The sequence below is a fragment of the Microtus ochrogaster genome (assembly GCF_000317375.1).
Source record: "Microtus ochrogaster isolate Prairie Vole_2 chromosome 14 unlocalized genomic scaffold, MicOch1.0 chr14_random_1, whole genome shotgun sequence".
NCBI lineage: Eukaryota > Metazoa > Chordata > Mammalia > Rodentia > Cricetidae > Microtus > Microtus ochrogaster.
The window spans coordinates 24017429-24039583 of NW_004949096.1; the positions used below are offsets into that span (position 1 = coordinate 24017429).

General features: G+C 40.0%; 2 protein-coding genes across 3 annotated transcripts in view; both read left to right on the plus strand.

Annotated features, from left to right (window-relative positions):
- Positions 1–1290: 1290 nt before the first annotated feature.
- On the plus strand, positions 1291–9696 carry Znf770 (zinc finger protein 770). Of its 2 annotated transcripts, XM_013352570.2 has the most exons (3): positions 1332–1403; positions 4902–5033; positions 5440–9696. In XM_013352570.2, exon 3 carries the CDS (start codon positions 5481–5483, stop codon positions 7584–7586), a length of 2106 nt encoding a protein of 701 aa, XP_013208024.1. In that variant the 5' UTR covers positions 1332–1403; positions 4902–5033; positions 5440–5480; the 3' UTR covers positions 7587–9696. The 2 variants fall into 2 exon arrangements, with proteins under 2 accessions (XP_026643641.1, XP_013208024.1); XM_026787840.1 differs by lacking the exon at positions 4902–5033 and having other exon boundaries at positions 1291–1403.
- Positions 9697–16545: 6849 nt separating this feature from the next.
- Positions 16546–22155, plus strand: part of Aqr (aquarius intron-binding spliceosomal factor) — an 82502-nt gene continuing 76892 nt past the window's right edge. Inside the window, exons 1-2 of the mRNA XM_005364211.3 lie at positions 16546–16785; positions 20618–20674. Of these exons, the coding sequence (XP_005364268.1) occupies positions 16711–16785; positions 20618–20674 (132 nt within the window). The 5' untranslated portion in view covers positions 16546–16710. The remainder of the gene's footprint in view (positions 16786–20617; positions 20675–22155) is intronic.

The following is a 22155-nucleotide window of genomic DNA, read 5'->3' on the forward strand; positions in this document are numbered from 1 at the left end:
GACTATTTGACTGACAGTTTTTATTTCTAGTCCATCATTTTCAGGAAGTCAAGGCAGAAATTCCACCAGCAAGTGACACACATCAATAGTCAAAAGCATAGAGAGAATAAATGTGATCTTGTTGACTTTAAGTTACTATTTTCTCTTATACTGCTTAGGGAATGTGCCACCCACGATGGGCTGGGTCTTCCTACATCACCTAACCATCAAGACAACTCCCTCCTCAAAGATGTGTCTTCAGGCCAACATAATCTAGATAATCATCAAGACTCTGGGGTGCATCATTGACTGCGCCATTTGACAGCTGAAACAAATCAGCACATTGCCCACAAAACTTCCCGCCTTACTTCTATGCCCGACTTCTCTATTCTTACTAATGTTCAACATATCTTATATTTTACTGCTTATTTTCTACCTCCCTTAGTAGTATATAAAATTTACTGTGATGGATTCTGTTTTTACTTTTCTGAAATTTTACCCATTCCTAGAATAGGCTTGGTATGCAGGAAATGCTTGATAAACATAGACATTGTATGAATGCCTGACTAGAGCTTCAGCTCTGAATGCATTTCCACCCAAAGAAGTTGTATCTTCCACACACACACTGCACATATGATCTATTATCACATTATACCTGTGTGTCTGTTCTTGAAGGCCTGGTTGATACTTATATATTCAGAAGTGAATCCTTGACGCTTTTCATGTGATACGTCATTAGATAAGTGATTATGTTCCAATTTTACAAATGAAGAAAGGGAAGCTGAGTTTTGTTGTATGCATGTGTTATTCTATGTGTGTACATCTATGTGGACACTAGTTCAACAACAGTGGTCCTCAATTGCATCCAACTTACTTCTTTGAGACAGGATCTGTCGCTGAACCTGAAGCTTACCAATTTGACAAGAGTGGCTTTCCAGAAACCCTCATCGTTGTATTGACAAAAATATGAATTGCTGAGAACAGTCCTAATCCAGAATGTACCTAATACGGAGAGTTTTATCCACAGCCCCGACATTACAAAAGATAAGTGGGTTTAGAACTCTGACCCTCCATTCCAGTAAGAGCCGAGTCTTCCAGTCGGTCCTGTCTGGGATTTCCATAATGAAGGGTTGGTAACCGGACGATGAAAAGTGCACACTTTTTGCGTCTTCTGTTTTTCTCTCCTTGGAAATAGCGGTACCCGGCGGACAGCGCGCTAGGATCCCCGGTCATCCACGAAGCGAGCGCCGGCCCAGAGATCGCGAGACGCTGTTTCCGACAGGACGGCTTTCGGAGCGCTCCGGAGCGCCGCGCCTGCGCACTCAGCCGATTGCCGCGCCGACCCTGCGGCCGTGCGCTCGCCTGCTGTCTTCGCGATCCCCTGGCTGGGAGATGCGCCGCTGCCGGGCCCTTGGCAGCTGCAGGTGCGTGTGGAGGACCTCAGGAGCCTGCGTGCGAGGGAGGAATGAACCCCAGGGAGGGTCAGACCTGCCTCAACCCCGCCGAGGTTCTCGGGGAACCGATCAGGGTGCCACGACCTCAGCTCCTGGCGTGCGCTCCGTGGGAGCGGTAAACTCAAAAGAGCTGAGCCCTGTGCCCAGCCTCCTGGGGTCAAATCACTTCTTTCCCCGTCTTTCACTCAGCTCTTCTCCTGAACACCATCACCTGGCTGCAGTCAGTGGAGCTTTCACCCTTGCCCATATCGGGCATGGGATTTTTCCAGCCGCTGAACTCAGCTGGACCCCCAAAATGCTCTTCGCTTGCCGGAGATTACGCTGGAAATATAGTTCAATTTAAGGCAAAGCTGATGGTTCAAGGCCAAGAGAGTTGGCAGTGGGCAGAACAAGGTAGAAAGAGGCTAAGACTGTTGTAAATGTCACCAGAGAGAATTCTCCAGCTGGAAGTGGACGTTTTTCTCAGGTGTTTCGTTTCTTGTTCATTTGCTTTTGTGATGCATTTGAGATGTCTTTTCAGTGGTGTTTCCTTAAAGCAACGGAAACAATGGTGCTTTCGACCCTGAGACAACATTGGATGTTATTGATGTCCGTTTTTATAGTTACCTGGCTTAATGTTGTTTGAACTTCATGATAATATCTAGATTGAGTCATTGAGTGCATCAATTGGTTTGTATTGTTTCACTTTAGCATAAAAAATAGCCTTAGTGTATTTTTTTTAATGATGGCAAATTCAGTGGAGAGAAAAGACACTCAGTTGTAATGGGATTAAACCTCTAAGCGCACGGGGGATTGTGCCTGGAGTGTGGAAATCTCTGACCTTTTACTTATAAATAGGAAGTGAGATCACCACTTGCCACAAATGATTCTGACAAGGTAGGGTTCTTCTCATCAAGTGCCTTCCCAAAGCAAGAGACAGGAATAGCCGGTCTTAATGCTAGTAGTGATGGCTGCTCAGTCGCAACCCTTTGGGGCACCGGAGCTCTATGGGACCGATTCTTGTTATTTATAATCAGATAGTTGCCTTGTGTAGCTTTAGTTGTGGGACTTTTTGTTTTGAGAGGGGGTGGTATTCAATAGAAACAATCACTGAGAGAAAAGGAGAAGTATAGAAGAGAATGGAAAAGTCTCTATTCCAGGCCCAAACCCTGTAGCTAGACCACAGTCATTAAGAGGTTTTGCCTACCTGCTTCAGGGAGAGAAGCTGTCTTCCAGCACCAGACTTAGTACAGTTCATTTCTCCTCCCAGCCCTTCACCAGCCCTCGCTCCCCCTGGCACGTTGGCCCATAGGAGTCTGGAACCCTTTGTGAGAAGCTTTTCTCTTGTGCACTATATCCACTTAACACTCACTTGCCAACTTTCTGTTGAAGAATCCACTGGGGAACTGGCTTCTTTTTGTCCCTCTTACACTGTTGTAACAGGTGAATAGAGGTTTGATGCTTTAAGCTTGGCTCATTGTCCTGATTGACCACCTTGACATTGGTTGCTCAAGAAGAATTAAATTAATTGCCTGACAGGAATGAAGGAAATGACTGAGTTCTTTGCAGTTTGCTGGGTTTCTGGTAATTTTAGCTCTCATAGCTCTTAACTTTATGCCATCATGCTTAGGAATCCCTGCAGGTTGTTTACAATTAGCTTTTTTTTTTAACTGAGTGAAGTAAAAGTTCCCACAGCCTAGCTGTTTGTTGATGCGTTATATGATGTATTTTATAAATTAATAGAGTAACTTACTGTCTGACTGTTTTACTTTCTTATTTAAATGACATTTTCCACTTGGCTACTAATACACTAATTTTGCATGCATATTTAAAAATAATATGGCCCATGGGAAGAAAAGAGGACTCTGTTGCTTTCCTTAGTACACTTGCCTGTGGTCCCTCATCTTTGTCACCGTAATAGATTACCTCTCACAGAACTCAGTGACTGATTGATTGTAGGTTCCCCTGCCTAGAATTGTGTGAACAGGTATGTGAAGAACAGCTTGCACACACCTTTCAACTTCTGCTGCCTGAAGTTTCAGAAAGCATTTTTATACTTGCCACATGGTATATGTTCGGGAACTTGCTACATGGTATATGTTCTATTAAACGAATGGGGCTGATCATCATCCACTGAGCTGACTTCACAGTCCATAATGCGTATGTACCTATAGTTTGAGAAGCTCTGTGATAAGCAACTAGTGCAAAATAGTGTCTCGAATTTTGTTCTTTTCATGTTCAGATTGCACGGTGAGTGTGTTTGATTTTGTGCTTAAGGTGTCTTCTAGGAGAGATGATGAGCAACATATAGGTTGACTGGCAGTCCAGCAGACAGAAGAGCTCTGAGTTAGTATAGAGTTCTGAATTCTTACATCCTACAAGGGGAGCACTGGGTAGCTTTGCTTTGCTTAGCTTTTGTCTTAATTCCTGTCTTAATTAAGGCTCATGGAATAGTAATAAAAGGAGAAGAAAATTGTCTCTTCTGGACAGTAATATGTGAGAACTGAGAAATGTTTAAGTTGTAGTGTGTCTGAGAGACATCTGTACAGAGCAGGTTTTTATTGCCTGATGAAGGGACCACATTCAGCGTTCTGTTCTTTACTCATAAATACATATGTAAGTATGCAATTTGTCAACCTCATTCTTTTGTACTTGTTTTTGTTACAGAGCCTTCAACAAAGCAGAAGGGAGAAGTAAACTAAATTTAGTATGCTTATCTTAGAAACCTACAGTATTATAAGGAGATAAGAGTTACACCTTAAATTGTGGTTAATCTTGAGCTCAGTAATAGTTCACATTTCTGTGTTGCTTCACGGTTTTCTGATCCATGCACATCCATTATTGCCACTGACTCGTAGAGCAGTTTGGTATGGGAGAAGGCATGGCTCCCACTTTAAAGAATCTTGAATTCCCTTTTTCCTGACACACATATTATGCAGTGACAAATTTAGGATTAAAACTCGAGCCGGGCGGTGGTGGCGCACGCCTGTAATCCCAGCACTTGGGAGGCAGAGACATGCGGATCTCTGTGAGTTCGAGGCCAGCCTGGTCTACCAAGGGAGTTCCAGGACAGGCTCCAAACTACAGAGAAATCCTGTCTCGAAAAACCAAAAAAAAAAAACTCGAGTCTTCTGTGAATATTATTCTTGGCATCTTTGTTGATGTTGAGAAATAAATGAGAGCAAATATTTATTTATATTTTATTTTATTTTATTTTGAGACAAGGTCTCATTTTTTAGTGCTGGCTATCCTGTAACTCACTATGTAAATCAGGGTGGCCTCAGCTTATAGTGCTGGGATTAAAGGCATGTGCCATTAAGAAGAAATAGTTTTAATATTGTGGTTCAACCATCTAAATATGAATAAATGAAATGTTCTATGCCCAGAGCATGGCTACAGTAGGTACTATAGTTCAATGTAAATATGTCTTCATTTAGTATTTTAAATCTTTACCTTTTAATCAATTTAAATATATTTCTTTATTATTAGAACAGACAGGGCCTCACTGGCTGAGGCTTGCCTGAAATGACTGGATAACCCATATTGGCCTCAAACCCATGATTCTTCTTCCTGTGTCTAGCTTGTGATTGGTGGCCTTAAAGAAATGTACCACAATACCAGGTACTACGACTACTACTACGATTACTACTGCTGCTACTTCTTCTTTCTTCTTTTTCTTTTTCTTGTTGTTGTTCCTTTTTCATTATCATCATCATAACCAAGCAACTCATTGACACATCTAATATTGAAGGAAGAAAGTTGGAACTAAAAGGACTATTTAATGTTAAGAAATCAAGTTTAGGTCTTTTTAAATATAGCTTATCAAGTAGAAAAGTAGAACTTTAGAACTCAAGAATTATATCTGTTTAAAATTAGTTCTGTGATTCTAAAGAATTAATCTAAGATGGTTGTTAAGTTACTTGAAAATACAAGAAAGTGAGATTCTCTTTACTTTTAATCTTCTGCCTAAATTACTTGCTTTTGTACAATCTGATAATTAATACTCTATTTTTCTTGTAATTTGTAGATGTTTGTGGAGCTTAAGGATGCCATGGAGCTCGTCGGAGTATGCCACTGAAGAATACGATGGCTGAAAACAACCGAAAAACGGTGAAGATTCAGCAGCGTGTAGCCAACAGACTCCCTAGGAACAGGCCGTATATTTGCAACATCTGCTTTAAGCATTTTGAAACACCATCAAAATTAGCTAGGCATTATCTCATTCATACCGGTCAAAAGCCATTTGAATGTGATGTATGTCATAAGAACTTCCGGCAGCTGGTTCATCTGGAGAGGCACCAGCTAACTCACAGTCTGCCTTTCAGTTGCAGTATTTGCCAGCGCCACTTTAAAAATCTGAAGACATTTGTGAAGCACCAGCAGCTTCACAGTGAATCCTATCACAATGATGTTAAAGTCAGAAGATTGCTTGAGACCAAGCAGGAGAGGCCCGTGTATGGAGGGTATAATACTTTCGCTGCGGAGGAGAGACGGGCACTACACCCATGCTCGAAGCCTGATCCCAAGTATAGCACTACACAGAGAAAAAAGCATATTCATGCGTGTACAATCTGCAGCAAAATGTTTCCATCACAGTCAAAACTCGATAGGCATGCCCTCATTCATACTGGACAGAGGCCTTTCAAATGTGTCCTGTGCAGTAAATCTTTCCGACAGTCAACTCACTTAAAAATCCACCAACTCACGCATTCAGAAGAAAGACCTTTTCAGTGTTGTTTTTGTCAAAAAGGATTTAAGATTCAAAGCAAACTTCTGAAGCATAAACAAATCCACACTAGGAATAAGACTTTTCAGAATCTTTCTTTAAAAGGAAAGACTCCTGAATCATGTCCCGTACCTAATAAATTAAATGCAAAGCAGGATGCTTTGGAAAATGGTGATACGGGTGAATCTGAGGAGAATAATCCTCTTGATGTCCACTCTATTTATATCGTCCCTTTTCAGTGTTCAGAGTGTGAAGAATGTTTTGAGTCAGAGCAGATTTTGAATGGACACAAGTGTCTTCCTGCCAGAGGTGGCAGAATTCCAAACAGGCTCAAAAGAAGCTGCAACTATAAGACCATTGTTAAAAAGCTCTTGGCTAAACTTAAACGTGCTGGGGGTAAAAAATCAGATAACCTTCAATCAGAGAAAAGAACATTTCAAAGCAACTGCTTGAAAAATTATGAACGTACTTCTGGTGAGCAGAACCCGGAACAAAGTCAGAGAACATTTGTGGGTTCTCTTGGCAGATGTGGATCATGTAAGACAGTTAACAAAAAGAAGAAGAAAACACTAACTTTGCCGTTTTCTTGGCAAAAGCAATTCCAGAGCCAAAATATGGGTAAAAGTTTGCAAGGTATCTTTACAACAGGAAGCATGTTAACTATGGATGGTTCAGTGACTAATAAAGACTTGTCAATCTTTGGTTCGTCAGGTGAGGAACACTTTAATAACTGTGACATGCTCCACTGTGGCTTTTCAGATTCAAGTGAAAATATGCATGCTGGACAGAAAATGTGCCCCTGTGATAAATGTGAGAAAGTGTTTCCTTCTGTCTCTAAGCTCCAGAGACACTATCTGATTCACACTGGACAGAGGCCTTTTGGCTGTAATGTCTGTGGGAAATCTTTTAGACAGTCAGCTCACCTAAAAAGACATAAACTGACTCATACTGAAAAGATTCCCTATAGCTCGTTCTGGGAAGTGAACCTTGGGAATGTGAACAAACTTTTCATCCATCCAAGTGATGGTGTTAGCTATAATGCTTCCCAACAGAGTGAGGGCCGTGTTTTCCAGAAGTATGAGGGCTCGGAGTCCAATCAGGGAGCTGGAATTGAGGTCAAGGCAGAACCAGAGGATTTCATTCTCGGTACCCACTGTAGGAACAGGCAGTCTTACCTCGCTAACACACGTTTGGAGTCAGAGCAGAGCCGTCATTGTTACAATTACTTAGGCCGTCCTGAAAGAAGTGATGGGCTCCTTTACCAGTGCAGTGTTTGTCGTAAAAATTTCCGATCTCCATCCAAACTAGAGAGACACTATTTAATCCATGCAGGGCAGAAACCATTTGAGTGCTCAGTCTGTGGCAAAACATTCAGACAAGCGCCTCACTGGAAGAGACATCAGCTCACTCACTTTAAAGAACGACCTCAAGAGAAAGCAGTTATGTAACACAAAACCACTAATGTGTTTGTGGTCTCTGGTGATATAATACCCTCAGACATTTTGCCGAAGGCCAGCATTAGGTAGAATGACTTCATAGGCAATTGCTTGTCCTGCATTATAAGGAGAAAGTTAAATAAAATCAGTGTTAGAGCGGAAACGACTGAATGACTTGAGAGGGAATAGCACAGTTTGATGGTATAACTAGCTATCTACGGTGGTCTGTGTATGACCTTGCTGTATTAAAGTTACAGCTCATCATCTTCAGTCTGGCCTCATATGTTGAATTACTCCTTAAGACCTTGCGTGTCTGTATATATGCATACCTCCTAACATGAGGCCAGAATTGTCATTCAGCTCTAGTAAATCACCCTGCCACACTTTATTTTACATGTACACTTAAGCTCCATTGCAAAACACTTTTCCTAAAAGTTAAAGGACAAGAGGACAACAGATGTGCAAATGGGTGGGAGAGATTACAGCTTTTTCACAGTGATTTTTTTTGAGAATTTGAATTTTACATTCTAAGACAGATGAGTCCCCTCCTAACCCTGCTGTTATTTTTCCCTAAGGAATTGAAAAGTAGGAAGAAGGTGGATTGAACCCGTGAAGTATTTACCATTCATTATCGTTTACATTTATATGGGTATTTCCCAGGTGTCATGAACTTTTCTGACTTGTCTGCAGTTGTATTGTTTTAGACACTTAAATGCAGTGGACCTGTTTGCTCATTGGTGCTTGACAGCAGTGGCCAGGGACAAAACTTTGCTTTAACACCTCTTTGAGTGGCCCTATGACTTAAATAAGTTTAATCTGCCAAATTTGATCAAATGGCAGTAGCTTCGTAGTTTCAGTTTTTGCTCCTCGGTGAAAGATATTAACGTTGTAGTATTATTTTGATCTTCGTTGTCACTTCAGTTAGTAAGGATATTGTCCCTGTATAGGAATAAGATGCTGAAAGAGTTCAGGGCATCATTTTCTTTTCTAAACAGTATTGTCATAATTTTACAAAAATATTTCGTTTACTCCTATTCTGTGGGAGAAATATTTTAGTCACAGATTGACCTTCACTTTTGTGGCAGTTTGTACAATCATTGACAAACATCTTCCAGCAATAAAAAGGGGTAGCTGTTCTCTTTCTAGGGTGGGTATTTAGCACACTTAAATATAGTGAAAAACCCGCTGTTGGAAGTGTGGGCAGTGGAGTAAGTGTAAGTCTTGGCCATAGTGTAAGAGCTGCACTGTGGGAGGGGGAGGGAGGGAGAAGCTGTCAGCCCAGGTGATCCTCCAAAAACTTGGGTTTCAGTTACAGAGATGGAATGTGATAGCGTGAGTAACAGATAAACAGATGTGCCTTCCTCTCAAGAGGAGAGCCACGTGCTTCAAGGAATAACCTCTCTTCTGATTCTTTGAGATTTGAGGTGTATTTTCCAGTACAAGCAAGACATGGTTCACAGCATCAGCTTTGCACAGAACTCTTGAAGGACATGTCTGTTGCATAAAAGCAAAGCAGAAATAGTTTGTATTTTCCAAGAGTAAAAGTTCAAGAATTATTTAATGTATGAAATTATGGATTTGGGCACTTCCCCAATTATTTATGTAATTTTATTTGAAGGGAAATGCCTGACATGTTTCTTTCCCACCTAAACAGGGAGAGTTGAATGTTGTGCTCGTATGAATATGAATCTTTGCCTGAGTAATAATAAGATACTTTTTTGTTTTGTTTTGTTTTGTTTTGTTTTTTTTGTTTTGTGTTTTGGCTTATGCCCTTTAAAGCTGTTTCATATTGAAAGTTGGAATATCGTAAAAATTTTGTCAAGAGATGTACTGTAGTGCTATTTGAAGTACCTGTAACAAAATACTTATCATTGCAAGCTTCTTATGGGAACTGTAGAAGTGAAAACAAAGTATGAAGTTAAGATAAACATGTTAGATGATGGTTTGCTGCATGCTAGAACTGTACTTATTGTTGAGTCAATTATTTTTGTTTTCTGGAAATAATAAACTTTATAAATATCTTTTAAGAGAACTAGAATTTTTTTGTTTGGGTGGTTCAAGGCTTGAGCATGATGAAGGAGTTTGATTAGCTGAGCAAGGCAATTACTGCTCCATGTTTCATACTGCAGCAGTGTTTATGATTTTAATATATATATTATATGTTGATGGAAAGTAGATAATGGTCAACAGTCTTGAAAAACTCAAATTTCAGAATAATTTAAAAATAAAGTTTCATGTTACACAGTTTGCATTTTTTGAAGAAAAAAAATCACATCATATTGGGATAAACTACAGGTGCCACTTTCTATACTACAGTTACATGCTTATCTAAGCATGCACTTCATCTCTTGAAAAAAAAAGATCTCTTTTTAATCATGTATATTTGTATGCAGTTGTGGGGGGGACAGGTAATCAGGTCCCTTGGCACTGGGTTTCCAGGTGGTTGTGGGCTGCTCTGTGTGGGTCCTGTGAACGGAACTTGGATTGTCTACAAAGGTAGTATATGGTCTTAACTGCTCTGCTATCTCTCTGGCCTCACGTACATCATTTATTTGTGATATTTCCTTATCACTTTTGAAAAATATGCTAATTCCATTGCTTGTCATATGATCTACTTATATAAAATACTTATCTAGCCTTCCCTTTGACTTTCCAGATTTGTACTAGTAGTACTTTACCATAATTTTTCCTGCATCTTTTTGTCTATCTACTTTTGGCTTAAATTAGACACACATTCACACCCTTCAATGAAAGAGCTGAATCAGGCTTTATTCCTTTCTATTTCCTTAACAGTTGTGGGAGAAAAGCCTTTAAAATTGATGCAGGAAATTATAGATTCTATCATGTATTATATAAAACAACCTATTAGAATGAAAGATCATTTAGGGCAGATAAACGACAGGCTTCAGGCTTAGAAGTCAAGGGACCTTACCTTTGTTAGAGATAGTATTTGCAAGATCTGTGTAATAACGTTGAGTGGTGTTGGCCTTTTAGAAGCTTCAGAGAGAGGACAGTTAATCCCTATCTTGTGATTTCTCATCACTTAGAAGAGCTTAGAATGTCAGTACTAAGTGGAATTCTGTCAACACTAGAGAAAGCAAGGAAACAATTGTGAAGAACAGGAGCAATGGTATTAACTGGGATACACAGTGTGTCATATCTCTCAGCTAAACTGGCAAGCTCTCGTTGAGTCTCAAAGTTCAGCTTAGTGTCTCTGGTAGCCTTTTCGATTTACCCAACCATCTCATTCCCTGGGCTTCCACTGCCTTTTGCTTATAACTCCTGTTAACTCTCTGTTACGGCTTCATAAATGCCTGAAGTCATCACCTTCAAAAGAAGGTTTATTTTGGCCACGAGTCTTGGAGGTTTTATTCATGTAGTTCGCGTGGTCAGCTGGCTATGTGTCGTTAGGCCTGTTAGAAGGTGGTACATCATGGCAGGAAGTATGTGGTTGAACAAGCTTCCCACCCTATGGCATTGCAGACTAGAGAGTGAGCACAAGAGACAGTGTCCTACAATCCCTTTCAAAGGCCCAACTCAATCAGAAATGTAATATGTCACTGTAACATGCTTTCTTTATAGGGACCACCACCCCGCAAATAACTGTTTGGAGACTTATTACTAATCATGCAAGCTTGGCCTTAGCTTAGGCTTGTCCCACCAGCTCTTATAACGTAAAGTAACTCATTAATTTACATTTTGTTTATGACTTGTTACCGCATCCCTCCTTATTGCCTATGCTACTTCCTCTGAGTCTGGTTGGCAACTTCACTTTCTTCTTCTAGAGTTCTCTCTGTCCCCAGAAGTCCCACCTAACATCTTCCTGCCTAGCTATTTGCCATTCAGATCTTCATTAAACTAATCAGAAGGCACCTTTGCAAAGATATCTTCATGGTGTAAAGAATTCTGAAACATGTCACACTAGCCCTCACCTCTTTTTTTCACATTTTTTATTGATTTTATTGAGCAATACATTTTTCTCTGCTCCCTTTCCTTCCTCTCCCCTCCCCTTCAACTCTCTCCCATGGTCCCCATGCTCCCAATTTACTCAGGAGATCTTGTCTTTTTCTACTTCCCATGTAGATTAGATCCATGTTTGTCTCTCTTAGGATCCTTTTTGTTGTCTAGGTTCTCCAGGATTGTGAATTGTAAGCTGGTTTTCTTTGCTTATGTCTAAAAGCCATAAAAATGAGTACATATGATATTTGTCTTTCTGGGTCTGGGTTACATCACTCAATATGATGTTTTCTAGATCCATCCATTTGCCTGCAGATTTCAAGATTAGACTCACCTCTTGAAGGTTCGCTCACCTTCTAATAGCACTGAGCTTGAGGACCTGCTATTAACACTAAGTCTTAGGGGGATATTCCAGGTCTATACTATTGTCACTGTTGGTAGTAACCACAGTCATCAAGCTTTCGTGTTAATTGGTTTTGTTAGAAGTATTGATGACTGCACTACACAACAGGATTCGTAACTCATTAGATTTGAACCCACACTTACATTTACATAAGTTAGTGTTTTGAGAAAACACTTTTTTAAATGTAGAAGTTAATAAAAATGTATCTCTTTCCAACTTAATACAGTATCTGGAAAACACATTCTCAGATGCAGCTTGCTGTAGAAGAAAAAAAAGTTATTGAAGAGTTTACTGCAAGCATTTAAAATTCAGATATTTTTATTTTCTTTTTACTGAGAAGACACCTATAAGATGCAGCGCAGGCAGCACAGAGATTCCTGAAGCAAGTCAAAGGATTTCAAACGAAACATGTCTGCATATATTGTATTTTTATATACTCATGCAAAATGTCTAGGAGTGTGTGCATGGGCGGAGGAGTTGACTTGCGGAGTTCATCTTGGGAAGCCAGTGGTGTCGAAGACTGAAGAGGGGACTGGGAGGACATCCGGTCCCTTGTAGTCTCAGTTCCTTCTCTGGGTTAGGAAATGGTTTGGCAGTCTTTGGACAGAACTAGGGAATGTGCTCATCAACAGGAGGGAACTGGGAGGGCACAGTGGCAGTATGGAGGCAGCTGCCCACCCACCTCACTGCTGCACCACCCTTGGGGCAAACTTTGCCTTGGCATGTGCTGAGCCTTTATATGGATGTGCTAAGGAGACAGCACTTGTTGGGCCAAACAGTATACTTTTTGTCTGTAACCTCATTTAGATTCTCACATATACTTTCAGAGGATGAATTTGCCTTAAATTATGTTGAGATCAAAGCCAAATCAAGTGCACTCCAATCCCCACTCACAAATGTCTGTCCTCTCTCGTCATCTTTTTTAGAATGTTCCTTTGCTTCTTCCTTTCCCCCTACTAGAAACTTCAATTGTCCCTTTTCCCTAATGTCTAGTGTAAACAAAGACTGTACTTTTGTTTCCCCATGATCCAGACCCAAATAATCACACAAAAACTTTATTAATTGCAATGCTGTTTGGCCAATGCCTCAGGCATATTCCTAGCTAGCTCTTATATCTTAAATGAACCTAGTTCTATTAATCTGTATATTGCCAAGAAGCTGTGGCTTACCGATAAGGTTCTGACATCTTTCTCCTTTAGAAGCTACATGGTGTCTGCCTGACTCTGTGTTCTTTCTCCCTGCATTCTGTTTAGTTTTCCCACCCACCTGTATTCTTCCCTGACTTAGGCCAAAGTAGTTTCTTTATCAGCCAATAATAAAAAAAAAAACATATTCACAACATACAGAGGAGATCCCACATCATCTAATTTTTTACTTCCCCATTGATTCTTTTACCTCTAAATAACACGTTTTAAAAGCCAATGTTTTTTTATAAGATGCTTTTGACTGTAACTAATGGGTCACCTGCCTCAAATTACTTTAACAATAAGACTAACTGGCTTCCATGACTTGAAATCCACTGACTAGATTATTGTAGAGCTGTCCAATCATGTTCTTGAATCGATTCTGCTTCCTTCTATCTGCTCCGCCTTTCATGGTGACATACTATTTTCCATATGATTCTTTAATGTTTTGTAATGTACCTCAGCTTCCTTCATGGGAGGGGGAGTAGGGTGGCATATGAATGAGGGATCCTACTCACAAGAGCAGAGTAACTTTCTCAAAAATCTTAGCAAAGCTCACCTCTGCCATCTCCTTCCAAGGCATGTTTGTGAACCAACTGCAGACATAGACAAGGGAGGTAAGATTGAGTCCATCTGTACTAACATTACATATATGAAGATTATATGGAAACTGATGAAATTTGAGGGCATATTTGGAGAAAATAAAAAGATAGTGAACACCATCCTTGTACCTACCTTAAAAACAGGGTTGGGAGTGGGGATATAGTTCATCGTATAAAAGGATTTGCTGAGCAAGCATGAGGATTTGAGTTAGGATTTCCAGCACCCACAACAGTCGGGCATATATCTGTGTAGCTCCTGCATTGAGGGAGGAGGTAGGTCCTGGGGGCTAACTCACTGGTCAGCCAGTGTAGCTCAAACAGCAAACTCCAGATTCCATGAGAGAGACTATCTCAAAGAATAGGTAGAACACAATAGAGAAAGACACCAGATATTGACCACTGGCCTTCACATGGACCTGTATGGGCACAGCACGCACCCTCACATACACAGGACACAGACAACACATGCAAGCATGCAGGGGCTGGTTATGAAGACTGTTATTCTGACTACTGTCATCCTTCACCCTTCTTACTTTACTATCAGAACTGGTGGAATATATTACATCCCTACTGCCTCCTTTGCCTCTTCACTCATTCAGTGCTTAGTCATATATTGTCTGGTATCCCTACTTCCCACTATAATTTTGAAATTGGCCTTCCCGATAGTTACTGAATGAGTGTTGCTAGTTATAGTGACATCTCTCCAGGACTAGATTTGGGGCAGACTGAGTCTAGTTGCTGCCCATCAGTCAGGCTGGATCTCTCCAAACCTATTAGCATATTCCATCTCTCATTTGAGTCACCCAGATTGGCTCTGGGGAAAGCACTGACTTAATTAAGGAGGTGGCCAGAGTGCATGATTGCACTTAATTCAGGTTGAAGAAGGAAACGGTACACGCAGAGATTCTCCGCACTAGTGTTGTGACCTAATCATCAAGTCAGAACGGAACTGGAAGAGTCAAAGCCTAAGAGTCACAGAGAAATGGACCAAAGCCCTCACAAATGCCTGCCTGATGCCTACATTGGCACTAGTCCTTTTAGATACTCCTATAAACAGACTTGACTTTAAAGCCAACTTTTATTTTTTCCTACAGCAACAAAATATCCCAATTAATGTTGATCAGTAGAAGTCTTTTAATTGCCCCATTCCTGGTCTTTGTGGTATTCTCGTCCTCTTAACACACGAAGTACTTAACACCAATGGCATCCTTGCTTTTGAAGACCTTTCCTGACTCCAGGGTGTGATTTTTTTATTATTATTATTCAAGAATATATTATAGGAGATGTGGTAGCGGCAGGGAAGTATAGAGATCAGTTTCAGATGATCAAGATTCATCATCAAAGCCATTAGAAAACCTGCACTACAATTTTATAGGTGCTACATTTGGAGATAAGGTGTCACTGGTTATTTTACATCCAGATTCCTTTGCATTTAAAATCGTAAGCTGGTAAATTTTTAGCTATACCCCTAGAAATAAAGAGTAAAACATGGAGTGGCAAAAACTACCTTATGTACTTAATCTCCAGACCCACAGCTAATGCTTTTCAAACTATTAATTTTGGGTAGGGCACTACATATCATAAAATTACAAGAGAGAGAATGAGTGGCTAGTCTCCTGCCTACCTTTCTCCAGAGAGAACTTACTAGAGGTAGCCATTTAACGTGTGTATGAATTTGTAAACAGTGGGTGTGTGCAAATACGAGGATTATACAATAAGTGACTGAATAAAAACTAGATGAAAACTTAGAACAGGTATTTCCCTAGTGAGTATATATGCACAACACACACAAAAGGATACTCAACATTACTAGTTGTTAGAGAAACATGAATTAAAACCATAATGTGATGTACCACATACCTATTTAAATGGCTAAAAAAAATTAACACTATTCATTTTAAGTGTTGGTGGGAAAAAGAAGACAACACAAGTCTCAAATGTTAGTGAGGTACAGCTACTTTGGAAAGACAGAAGCCTCTTAAAAAGATGAACAAACACACTTATCATAGGACTTAACCATCTAGTGTGTTACTTCAGAGGAAATGTGTCTCTCCATAATGGCTAAGAATCGCTTGTAGAGGATTTGTTTATAGCAGTCTAGAACTAGCAGCAATTTCAATATCTAGCAACAGATTACTAAATTCATGAACTGTGCTGTCTGAAAAAAATTTATTTAGCAATAAAATTGGATCAGTGACTGATATGAGCAACAACACAGATGCATCTCAAAATAATTTGGGGTGAACAAAGAAAAAGGCATATTCTAAAATTTATGTACAATAGTCTCTTTTCCCAAAAAAAATTACATAAAGCTTACATAAAATTCTCTAATGAACAGTGACACAGACGGTCAGTATTGACAGAAGGCTGAATGAGACGTGATGTAAAATTGAAAGCACAATGGCACATAGTAACTTTTGAGGGCATTGGACAATTTCATTGTCATGATTTTGGTGATGCTTTAAAAGATACACAACCATTTCAAAATGTATCAAGTTTTACACTCTGTGTTTATTGAATGACAATCAATACTTCTAGACAGCTGTTAAGGCCGCAGAATGCATTGAATGAGTATGGTTTTTATACTACGTCGTTCTTTAGCATCCAAAGAAACCCAAAATCCTATTCTTCCAACTCCCACCTTTTCTAACACCATTCCTTAGGCTGGTCCCTGTTACCCTAATTCCGCACGCTGGGTGTTATCTCTCCACCTTCCATTAGGGGGCGATAAAGAAACAGGTAAAAGCAGTTGGCTTTCTAGCTAGGGCTTAACGCTTGCCCTAACTTCCGGGCCTACTAGTTCTGCTTCCGGGGGAACGCCGGGATTCTCTCACAGGTTCCCAGAGGAACTCTGAGAGCCCAGAGTGTCCTGGCCGGGCGCTTTCTGCAGCTCGGTGCTAGACATCGCGACGGCTGCTTGAAAGCTTTCTGGTGTCCCCACTGCGAGCGCGGGCCTCTGGTCTGCACCGGAGCCGCAGGCGACTGGTGCGATGGCGGCCCCTGCGCAGCCCAAGAAAATCGTGGCCCCCACGGTGTCCCAGATCAATGCGGAGTTCGTCACCCAGGTGAGTCCCGGCGGGTCTGCCTGTGTGAGCGGGGAGGAAGCATGGCCAGGTCCTGGGATTGTCTTTGATTTCTCGTGTACGTGCCCGTTACTAGTTAAATATTGGAAATGCCACGCAGAAAGAGTCCGCTCCGCGTTGACAGAAAAGAGACTGCAAAACTTGTGTTTGAATAGAATTTTGTTAATTTGACAAGACCCCCTCTACAAGTAGATCCGTCTATGAACGTTAATTATTTCTGGAGCTTTGATTTGGAGACAGCAAAACCAATCCGGGGCCTTCAATTTTTCCCGCTCATGTTAGTTCTTTAGAAATTATTCTTTAGTAGGTTCATGAGTAAGTGCGGAAGTTTTTAAGCCCACCCGCTTCTCTCCCGTCTCAGCAGATTTGTCAGGGCAGAATCCTAGAAGCTGTTTCAACTTAGCCCTTGCATGACGACGTGCTAACTTGTCAGTTTCTGGACCTCTCTCCCCCTCCACTCTAAGGCTTCCTGATCTGACATATTTCCTCCTGTTCTCCTGTAGTCCGTTCTTCAGGTTGCTTCAGAGTGCACTTGGGGGTAAAGCTGCCTCATCAACGGTTTTGATTGCCCCTGGGATAATGACTGAAATCTTTGAAAGTGCTATGCTTTCACTTAAAGTGTCCTTGCTCACGCCTCTCCCGGTCTCCCTTTGAGCTTTGGCCACTATAAGCTTCAGTGACTTAAATGTGCCATGGTAACTTCTATCTGACTTTCTGGACATTGTTCCCAATCTTCGGAATCCCGACTTAACCTGTTTTCTTTACATCACATTAGAGAGGCTATTCCTGACTTCTTAAACTCCATTAAAGTTCAGTGCAGATAAGCAGCCAACTTGAGAGAGAACAAGGAAACAGTGCTGGCAATGTCAAGTGCTGATGTGAAGTTTGAATGTAAAGAGAGCTACAGTGGCTGTAATATATGAACTGAGAGGGAAAATGGATTAGGAGTGACAGTACATTCCTTTAATTCCCTACAAGTGAGAGGTGAAGACCAGAGGAATGGAAGTTCAAGGCCAGCCTTGTCTACATCACAAGTTCGAGGCCAACATAGGGTATGTGAGACCCTGTTGGTTTCAACAGCTGAAACCAAACAAAGAAAAAGGCAGAGAATTACCAGTAGAAGAGGAGTATGAAGCCATATACGGGGACTAGCTCATGTACAATTTGAGAGGACAAATAAGTTTGGATTTTCTTCTATATCCAGTGGCTTTGCATTGCAACCTGGTGAATGGTATTGTTAGAATATCGCCTTACCAAAATATGGATATTAGGTGAGGATAAGGGAACAAAAGTAGTTCTAGGGATAGCGATAATGTTAGTATACAGTATATATGAGAGATTGGAGAGCCTCAGCTGTTCAAGTTAAAAGGCTGGTTATGGTCTCAAGTTGAGACAGTTTGACTTGGTCATAGATTGTGGAGGAAAGATATTAATTAAGAATGCCTTGAACAGCTGCGTGGATGTTTTGGCATATACTGAGATGGAAAAGGTTGGTTGCTTTGGCATATCAAAAGTACAGTCTTGACTATGTTAACTATGATATGCATTTAGTTGTATATATTGAAAGAACTCTTGAATATGAGGATAAAGCATATTGATATTAACTCAGATACCAAATTGAAACTGTAGGATGGAATGGGGTGTCTGGAGAAAATCATTTATTTATAAGCATCGTATTATTCTGTCATGTGTTAGGTTGTGAGAGTTGAGCTAGAAACCGGTTGTTTATTCTCCATGTACTCCTGGACACCTGCATTGTATTAGACACGTGGAACGTGTTTAATATGTATTTGGAATGAGTGGACAAGTCAGTCCATGAACAGATGGATGCAGTCATTGAGAAGTATTGAGAAGGAGGATTGAGTGGTAATGATAACAAGAATTAATGTCTGGGACTTGCCATGTGCTATTTGTCTAAGCTGCAAAGAAAGGTTATCCTTGCATTCACTGAGTCTGTGATCTTTGGAAGATCTGGAGAAACTGAAAGTTTAATATGCAAAATGCCAGAGTAGAAATGTGAAGGAAGTGATTTGAAGACAGAATTTAAATTGCTTGTATTTGTCTAAGGGTTTTGCCAAAGGGGTGACCTCAAAGTGTGGAAATCTGCCATGGGTATGTGATGTGTTGGGGTTAGATGCATGACCTCTTCTGTGAGTTGATTTCTGAGCCTCTGATACCTGCCCAGGAAGGGTTCTGTCTTGTGTATTAAACAAATGATCAAGAAGTTAAAGCATAGCTAAGTTCTGACTCTGTGACCGTGCATCATCATCATCATCATCATCATCATTATTATTATTATTATCTTCTCTTTTTACTTTCCCTTATATCTTCTTGTGACGTTTCTCCTGAGCAGTTTGTGCTGTCCTGGTTGTACTAAGTTGGGAGTGGAGAGTTCAGCCTTGGCTTCATTTGTTCCTTTATCTTTTTTTTTTTATTATTATTTATTATGTACACAACATTCTGCCTCCATGTATGCCTGCACACCACAAGAGGGCACCTGATCTCATTATAGATGGCTGTGAGCCACCATGTGGTTGCTGGGAGTTGAACTCAGGACCTCTGGAAGAGCAGCCAGTGCTTTTAACCTCTGAGCCATCTCTCCAGCCCCTGTTCATTTATCTTTTCATATGTGTATTTGTCTATCTATACAGCAGACATTTAAGTACCACCAGTATGCAAGATAATGCAGTTCCCTCCACATAAATCTATTGAATCTTTGTGCTTGCTGGAGTTTCTTCTTTGTTTCTTTGTGGTTTTTGAGGCAGGGTTTCTCTGTGTAACAGCCCTAGTTGCCCTGGAACTTGCTCTGTAGGCCAGACTGGCCTCGAACTCACAGAGATCCACTTGCCTCTGCCTCCCTAGTGCTGGGATTAAAGGCTTGCTCCACCACCACCTGACGAGTTTCCATTTTTTAAAAGGATTTTATTCGGTTTAAAAAAAAATCAGTATGAAGTGTTCAGGTTTTTAATTTTTATTTTTATGTGCCGGGTGTGTGTGTGCGTGCGTGCGTGCGTGTGTGCGTGCGTGCGTGCGTGCGTGCGTGTGTGTGTGTGTGTGTGTGTGTGTGGTGACCTATGGAGAACAGAAGAGGCCCTCAGATCCCCCAGAATGGTAGTTGGAGGGAGTTGTAAGACACCCAGCATGTTAATCCGGTTAAAACCCAGGTCCTCTGAAAGACCAAGTAAGTGCTCTTAATTGCTGAGCCATTTCTCCACTCCTAGTCCACAGTTCTTGACAGGTGTACAGTCCATTTCAATTTCTGGAGAGATTATGTATCTGTATTCAAATTTCTACATGAAATTTAACTTACTAAATATAAAACACCAATTTTTATATCCTGAATAACTAGCCTTTATACTGTAGTTTCTTAAAGATTTGGTCTACTTATGTCTGGGTATATAGTAATCATTTGAAGGTTTATTTCTTTACATATCAACTTTCCTGAATATTTTGGAACTGGTTTTTAATACTTACCCAGCTGTTGACTAACTAATCATAGGCAGCTAACTAAATCTTTTGAGCCCTTGGATTTCTTTATGAATAATCCAAAAACATTTTTACTCTGATTATAAACAAACCATACCGTTTGCCAGGGGTTTCAGAAAAGAGATGAATCTGTTATTTATTGTTTTGGGGCCAAGGATGATATCTAAATTGTATACTTATATGGTACCTTTAAAACTGCCCAGGGCCCTAATCCTACATCTGCTTTGTTAAGAAACAACAGCTTTGCATTGAGTGACCTGTCTAAGTAGTTCAGTGGTGTGGATCTGGAATTTAATGTTTCTACTGTTTGTTTGAATATTTTTTGCAGTTAGCATGTAAATACTGGGCTCCTCACATCAAGAAGAAATCACCTTTTGATATAAAAGTAAGTAGTTTTGTCTTACAACATACTTGCACACAGTTATACTTTTGATATTTACTTTTAAGGATTAATTCAACAAAAGCTTTCAATACATTTTTTGAAGTTGAAAATACTGTTTTTCATTATCAAACTAATAATTTGCTTATGTTAGAAATTTTAGAGTCTTTAGAAGTTATGCATAATAACATAAAATTCATTACCTAGAGATAATATTAATGTTATCACTTTCTTTTATTTCCTTTAATCCTTTCCAGAAATATGTCTGTGTAATGATTTCCCCACTGTGGATTCTTAGATTATTTTAAATATTTTATTATTACAGATGAGCATGCAACAATTATTTTTGTAAATATATGGAAAAATTTATATGAAAGTTTTGGTTGCTCATTAAAAATAGAATCTTTAGTTTCCCGACGATTTCAGATTGCTAGACTGTGGCAAAGGAGTCTTAAGGAAGGAGAGAGTGGACACTGTCTTGTCTAGAATAGATGACTAAGGACAGGACCATTCGATGGACTTAAGGATGGAGAGAGTGGACACTGTCTTGTCTAGAGTAGATGATTAAAGACAGCACTGTGCAGGGGACTTACAGTGTCATCAAAGCAATTGTCAAAAAAAAAAAAAAATGAGCTACATGCCAGCTAACTGGAGGGTTCTTCTTGGAAGTGTCCTAAAATGCCAAGCCTGCCCATGGAGTGTATGCTGACACTGCAAAGCACAAAACAAGTGATGACGACTCAGGCCTTAATCTCCGACTGTGTGGATTGAGTTGTGATGCTTTAGGTGGCTTTGTTAAAGCCACACTTAACATAAAATCATACTGCATCATTTGAGGTTCAACATTTTATTTGTAAATGTATTTTTGTTTTACTAGTAGTCATATTTTACTCAGGAAGATATTCATGGATACAGAGCACATGATTTAATTTTAATCATCGACAGAGTAACCTGATCTCAATACATGGTGTTTGTTTATTTTTACTTTTGTGTGTTAGGATCAGGAGTCTTTAGAGTAATTTTCCATTAATAACAAATACCATGCCGTTACTACCAGACTGATTGAATTGGATCTAGTTACATAAAGCTTTTCTTGAGATTCAAATTTATATCTCAGTCATTTTACTTTATGTTAGATAGTTCTAGGTGAAATTATATATGCCCATTCAGAATAATTTTACTATTTGTTTATATTTAAGACTCATAATTTAATTTTCATAAAAAATAGTGATTGAGAATTCTACCTAGTTCAGACTAGACTTACCCCATCGCCTCTCATTCTCTGCCCATAAACATTTGATACATACACTTTGAGCATATAAGAAACATTAACAGTAACACAGCAGTACACCGGCATCAAAACGCTCTTTACTACCCTTAACAACTGTACTGTGTTTCTATGGTGACTGTAGCTCAAAGTTGACCACATTTCAAAGTTGTAGTAGACATTTGCATGCCCTGTCTTATTCATGCAACCTTTTTTTTTT